General features: G+C 36.3%; 1 protein-coding gene across 1 annotated transcript; it reads left to right on the top strand.

Annotated features, from left to right (window-relative positions):
- Window positions 1–5,572: 5,572 nt before the first annotated feature.
- Window positions 5,573–6,896, top strand: LOC145766775 (protein FAM200C-like). Its single transcript, XM_082578482.1, has 2 exons — window positions 5,573–5,697; window positions 6,413–6,896. The coding sequence occupies exons 1-2, from the start codon at window positions 5,573–5,575 to the stop codon at window positions 6,894–6,896; spliced, it is 609 nt and encodes a 202-aa protein (XP_082434608.1).

Here is a 6,896-nt window from a genome sequence, read left to right as displayed (position 1 = left end):
ATTGTTTTTTCTGTTGGTTCGTCAATTAAATTTCTTTCAATCGAATCTATAAATAGAACAGTTAGTCATAATGCATTGTTTTACAAACCTTATCAATCACGTAAAAAGTGTTGCACATATTCACATTTGACACGCCATCTTCTAATAAACAATCCAGCTAGCAAAATCAGACCTTTTTGCATTGATTCAACGTCTGCTAGACGAACTTACGTCAAAAGGGCCGATTTTGCTACTTGGAAAGACTCTGCTAAGACGGACAGAAAGTCATTGTTTGTATAAGGCGCATTAAATTAAGCGGCTTTTATGGATCGACGTATAATCCTATATCACATGAAGTTACATATTTGAATCATCAGAACTTCTCAGGTTATGTTACTCGTATGCACAAGTCCATGCAGTCTCTTTTTTAATTTCATAGAAATTTTAGGGCATTCAATTTATTGTGTGTTTACGCACTAAAGCTGGCAAAAATAGCCTCACATGTGTACAAAACTTTTTTAATAGTTTTTAAGCGAAAAAATTTCACGTCTTTCTCTAAACCAGTGGTTTTCAACCAGGGTTCCGCCAGTAAGTCTAGGGATTCCGCAAGTTTACATTCAAATCCGAGAGTCTATTTTATTATTATATGCATATTGTTTAAATATAATCAAATATTGATTAGGTTTGCCAATAGTAATAAATTTTCTACACTTTAACACGTTCGCTGCGATCCTGAATTGTCGTTGTTTTCTTGTGGTACGATTACCTTTAACTTTCTGCTTTCCCGCCAAATTTCGTCACATGTATTCTTCGCTTCAAGGAGTTTTTTGTTCTTTCAGACAGTTTAATCGTTTGTACACCGGTGGGTCAAATCCCGTGAACGAGTTAGAGATCATTTTGTTTTGCCAGTGTTAGGTTTTTTACAGTTTGTATTTTTATTGTACATAAATAAATCTGAACATGAGTACGGTATTTTAATTTAATTTTATTAATCAAACGATGTTTTTACATAATCGTTTGTAGCACTAGTTGCTACGTTCATCTGATGAAATTGAAAGTGAAATTAACAACAAACAAGATGGTTTATTGCTTCACTGACGTTTCGCGCACCATGACAATGCGCATCCTCAGAGCGAATAACATACAAAATAAAATTTCACCAGGTTATATACTGCAGTGCGATTGAAGGCAAGAAAAAAATAAAACACGCAATATTTTAAAAAATTGGCCAATGATGTGTGAGCGGTTACTTTCCATTTGTTGTTAATTTTACTTTCAATTTCATCAGATGAACATTGCAACTAGTGCTAGAAACGGTAATTGTCCTGATGAACACCCAAACTTTTCAGTATTTGTTTTTGCATAAGGCAATTAAATTATTGAACAGGGGTTCCTCGAGCTTTTGGAATGTTTCATTGGGTTCCGTTCCACCAAAAAGGTTGAAAACCACTGCTCTAAACGATAAAATATCGCAATACGTTAGTCTGTAACCTACAGGTTATCTATATAAATTCAGGGACATAGCTATAAAGAAAATTTTAAGAAGTCACATATAGGCTACTCATATTTAAAACAAAACCTTTGTTTAAAAATAAGCCGCTGAATGCAGCAAATCATTTATAAAACGTCATTTAACATATAATACAATGTCGTTAAAATGTAGCAATTGGTAGCATTAAAACCCCATTTTTGCGGCGCAAGGTAGGCTAGTTCTTTTTTGTGGTGTGGTGGCGGTTGCTCCTCCAAGCTACCCATGGCTATGTCTCTGTATAAATTATTCTGTAGCCTACTATACAGCCCTACAAAGGTCTTGCCTGTGCTGTTAGCTTATTAACATCCCTCATCAAATTTAGTTGGTGAAAGCTCACGTTTAAAATAGTGTTAATTTTCAATTGTTGTCAATTCCAGGTAGTAGCGTTCTAAAGGGTCTTAAATCATATATAAATCTATAAATCATACATCACATTTAAAGGAAAGTAGCTTATCGTAGATTTGCATAATGCATATCATCATAAGTTTTATAAGGCCTAGCTCAGAGTCCTATGTTTATGATGGGAAGGAAAACTAGCCCGCTAACTTTTGGATGTAATCTATTTAACATTGTCACAATATCGTCCTATGAGTATGTAGGCTAACTGTCATGCCACTTAATTTAGCTTATCATAGCAAACAGTTTTCTACAAAATTTTGTTCTACCAAACCAGGAAAGTCGGAAAATACCTGTCACCGTGTGTTTCTGCTTTTTGGACACCGTGTGTTATGATTTATGTTATTTAATCTTACTTGTTTTATTCTAACTTAATTTATTCTTATTTGTAGTTATTTATGTTATTTATTCACCGTGTGTTTATTTATCCTGACATATAAGTTTAGTGTATTTCGGGGTCATAAGATGGACTTGATAGATGGACAAAAGTATTCTTCTACTTAGCAATCTTGCATTATGACAGATGATTTGCTGAACACGCATTATTCATATACGCCGTGAAAGTAGACCTAAGTCCTTTCTTGTAAACCACAATTCCGCAACATTTTAGCTCTTGACTTGAAATCACGTTTGTGAGAAATTTCTTCAAGTTGTATTTTTTTGCCTAAAGGGACTGTTTTGTTTAAGGTTATTCAAAACACTTTTATTTGTTTTATTTCTTTGGCACTATTTTGTGATGTCATCAAACAATGCTAGAAAAACACTCTATTTTTTGTTTATTAACTTACTTAAGCTTTATAAGAAAATATTGTTCTGAAAATGCAATTATACTCAAGGTGCATCAATTGTAAACTCATCTACAACAGAAGAAAACTTTTTTTCTTAGCAACAAAAAAACCTTCTTAGTGAAGAACAAAATCTGAAGGTGAGACGGTGAGGCCTATATGACTTTTTAAAGGAGTCCAACCGCGGTGATTTATCTTATGCTATGATATATTTCATTACCAGAAAAAACATTTTTTTGCTTGATAGCAACGGTAATTTCGGAATGTGTGTCAATCCACCACCTTGTTCTATCCAAAGTTGGATTTAGGCCTACAACGGTTTCTTGCCATAATTGCAATAAAGTTACGTGGTGGTGAGGACTTAAACGTTTTAAAACAATTGTGGCACTTAATGAATCAAAATTAGACATTCCGGTTATCAGGGCCGTGTGAGCACCATCTCGCCCTTTCCACCCAGAAATCCACTAGTGTGCCCTTATGTTTAGTGATCGCTCTTTAAAATAGGACCAGAAAGCGTTTAGGGCAGAAAAATCTTTCAATGTGGAAAAAAATATTGACATTCATCATTCTAGCAAAGAGTAAACATCTCTTTAGGTACGGTATTTCTAAAAAAAAAAGTTAAAGAGGCTATACCGATAATGCGGTGGCGGATCAAGAAAAAAGTTGGGGAAGCACTAGAGTTTTAACAAAGCAAACCTCGTGACGTAAATTAGTGTTTCCCAAACTTCTTTCTAATAGCGCCCCCTGGACAACAAACAGAGCATCAAAACCCTCTTCGACAAAAAGTAAAACCAAAGTTATTTTTCATTCATCACAACTAATCCAACTCTAATGAAACGGATGAGGCTAGTGCAATGTCATCAGCCTTTTGATATCGGTCTTCAGTTTGGGTACGAACAATATTAAGTCTCCCCGTCCAACTATGTCGACAGTTTCTGTTGCTATCCAGAAGTACACAGCTAGTAGCCTACGAAGGCAATAAGGTACCGTAACGTTGACGATTATTTAATTTTTACTTGATTTAGATCTCTAACAAATTATGATAATTAACGGAAGGCGGTAAACAACGCGATATGAGTGACAGGAATGATCACGGGAATTTTGTGTTTGTTTATTTAACTCGCGTTTGATTTGTGACTTGCATTTACGATTGTGGATACTGCGTTGGCCAATACGGCAATAGAAGTTGTTTGCATGCGGGTGTGGGTAAGGCTGCTTTGTAGAATCATGTGACTGTAACGTGCAGAGCTGCGGTCGATTTAGAATGGTGTTGTATGAGTGTCACAAACTAATCACGTAGAAACGTCATTTGTATTTAGGTTGATTTGACATTTTCTGATGTCACCAAATGTTTTGCTTTTTTGAACGGTTTGCTGCATTTCTAAAATGACTTGCCGATGAAAACTTATTTGAGATATTTGAAACTGCTTAGGGAACGATTAATTCAAATCGTGTTTTAAAAATTGAATTCAGCGTTTGATCTTCGGATATTTCAACAAAGCTATTACTAATAAGGCTAGTCAACGGTTAGCCTAGATACTTTGTGCTTTATCAACACTTTAACTGAATAGTGATTAGTGTAAGCTAAATGGGACATACATATTAAAATTATAAGCACAGCGTTTCATAACCCGGGAGTTTCATCTACCAAGGGGGTAAATATATTAAAGTGAGAAAGATAAGTAGAATGTTGAATAACCTACTCAAATTTTGATTCGCATATAGGCCAGCTGATGGAACTATATCTTTAGAAAGTCGATAGGCTAAGTGAAAATGAGATTTAATTGAAGAACGTCTGATCAGCAGATAGCCTATAAGATACTATTTTCCTGTCTTGCTTAAACTAAAGTCGGACTAAAAGCTAATCGTTGCACCTTGGCACATTACGGTTTACCTAGAAATGGCCCAGACATATGACAGTGCTTAAAAACGAAAATTGTAGTTCAAAGTTACTTTGTTTGCAAGCTCTCCTATGGCTAAAAAGTCTGATGCGTTCATGGCAGACGCGGCCGCAACGGTAAGACGTACGGTACCCAGCAAAATCCGTCATTTTTACATTGGTTCATTGTGTGCAGACATTGAATCAATGTGAAATGGTGAATTTTGATGTCTGGATAAAGCCTGCCACTGATGATGACAGATAATTCCAACCGGTTTGTCGTTGTGGTGCTTTCCTCTAGTTTTGTGAAACGCGTTTCCTCACACTTGGAGATACCCCTCACTTCACTTCAGATACCCCTTCACTTCGCCTCATGCCCAGTGCTTCCATGAATCTCTACCTTCAGCAAGATTTATTTTAATTATTGTGCAGTTGCGTTTAGTGAGTCAGGAGTAAACGTATTTCAGTGTTTATAAGTATTTTCAGTTCTATACTCACCAGTCACCATGGACAAGAAACGAAAATATTTTGAAGCGTATTTAAAGTTTGGCTTTACTTCCATAGTCAGCAATGGCATTGAGAAGCCACAGTGTGTTTTGTGCAATGTAGTTCTCAGTGCTGAATCTATGAAGCGATCAAAGTTAAAACGGCATTTAGAAACAAAGCATTCCAATCACATCAGCAAGGATTTAGATTTTTTTTCAACGCCATGAGGCCGGTTTGAAACGTCAGAGACAGAGACTTAGAGGAACTGAGGAAGTTTCCAGCAAGAATATGCTCCTCTAATAGCCTACAGGCATTCAATGAAGTCGCATTGGAAATTGCCAAGCAAAAAAAAAACGCATACGATTGGAGAAACGCTTATTGAACCCTGTTTGTTGAAAACAGTAAAAATACCAGGGCCTTCTTGGAGAATCTAATGAAGCGAAAATAAGACAGATGAAGCGAAAATAAGACAGATATCCCTTTCCAATGATACTATTCAGCGGCGCATTTTCAGACATGTCAGAAGATGTAAAGGAGCAGGTGTTAAATGAAATGAAACTGAAAGCTTCTCCGATGTTTTCCTTCCAGGCGGATGAATCAACTGATGTTACTTCATGTGCTCAGTTGCTTGGTTTCGTGAGGTAGCCTATATTTATTTAAGGGACATTAAAGAAGAAGTTCTGCTTTGTAGGGAACTGAAAGCTACTACATGAAGTATATATTTTATGGAAAAAATGAAAGCTTTTTTTGATTCAGCAAAGCTACAATGGAAAAATGTTTGCGGAGTTTGTACTGATGGAGCACCAGCTATGTTGGGTTCACATTCAGGCTTTCAAAAAAAGTTAAAGAACTTGCTCCTCAAGCAAAAGGTACACATTGTTATTCACAGATATGCGCTTGCTAGCAAAACCTTACCAACCTCTCTGCAACACCTATTAGATTATGTAACAAAAATTGTCAACTGCATCAAATCCAGTAGCCTCAACTCGCGTCTGTTTAAACTACTCTGAAAAGGCTTGAATTCGGCACATGAAGTTCTTTAATTTTACACGTCTGTTTGTTGGCTATCCAATGGAAACGTTCTGAGCCGCGTTTTTGAGATGAAGGACGAAATAAAATGATTTGCATAAACTAAAAAAGGGACTTTTGTCTTATTTTAGTGATGGGTTATGGATGAAAAGTCTTGCTTATTTAGCAGACGTTTTTGAAAAATTGAATGGCTGGGACCTGAAACGACAGGGAAAGGGTAGGCTACAAGCATCATCCAACTACGTGACAATCTGATTGATCAAAATTGCAAAACTGGCGTCAAAAAGTAATGCAAAGAAACATTGTCATGTTTGAAAATTTGTCCAGTGTCATTGAAAAACATGAAGTATTCGATGAACAATTGAAGACATCGATTACACAGCATCTTCAATCCCTTGAAATTGAGTTCAAACGATATTTCCCTGGGCTCAAACAAAAAGATGCCGCATTTGTACGAAATCCGTTCTCTGCTGCTTTGGATGTTACTGATATTCCAGATAAATTGCAAGACCAATTTTATGATCTTCAAAGTGATTCATCGGCATGTGACGTTTTTCATGAAATGCCACTCTCTCAGTTCTGGTGTGCTGTGCGTAAATCGTACCCACAATTATCTGAACTAGCTTTTCGAATATTATTTCCATTTGCCACAACATACCTCTGCGAAAGTGGTTTTTCAGCTCTTGTCCATATCGAAACGAAGGCAAGAAATCGAGGAAAAGTTGAAGATGATATGAGATTGGCGTTATCAAACACTCAACCACTAATTTCGAAGTTGGTCAAGCAGTTGCAAAGTCAACCGTCGCGTTAA

This window comes from Aplidium turbinatum, chromosome 3 (assembly GCF_918807975.1).
Source record: "Aplidium turbinatum chromosome 3, kaAplTurb1.1, whole genome shotgun sequence".
In the NCBI taxonomy this organism is placed as follows: domain Eukaryota; kingdom Metazoa; phylum Chordata; class Ascidiacea; order Aplousobranchia; family Polyclinidae; genus Aplidium; species Aplidium turbinatum.
The sequence above is the reverse complement of the archived record's forward strand: the minus strand, read 5'-3'. Positions and strand labels throughout refer to the sequence as shown.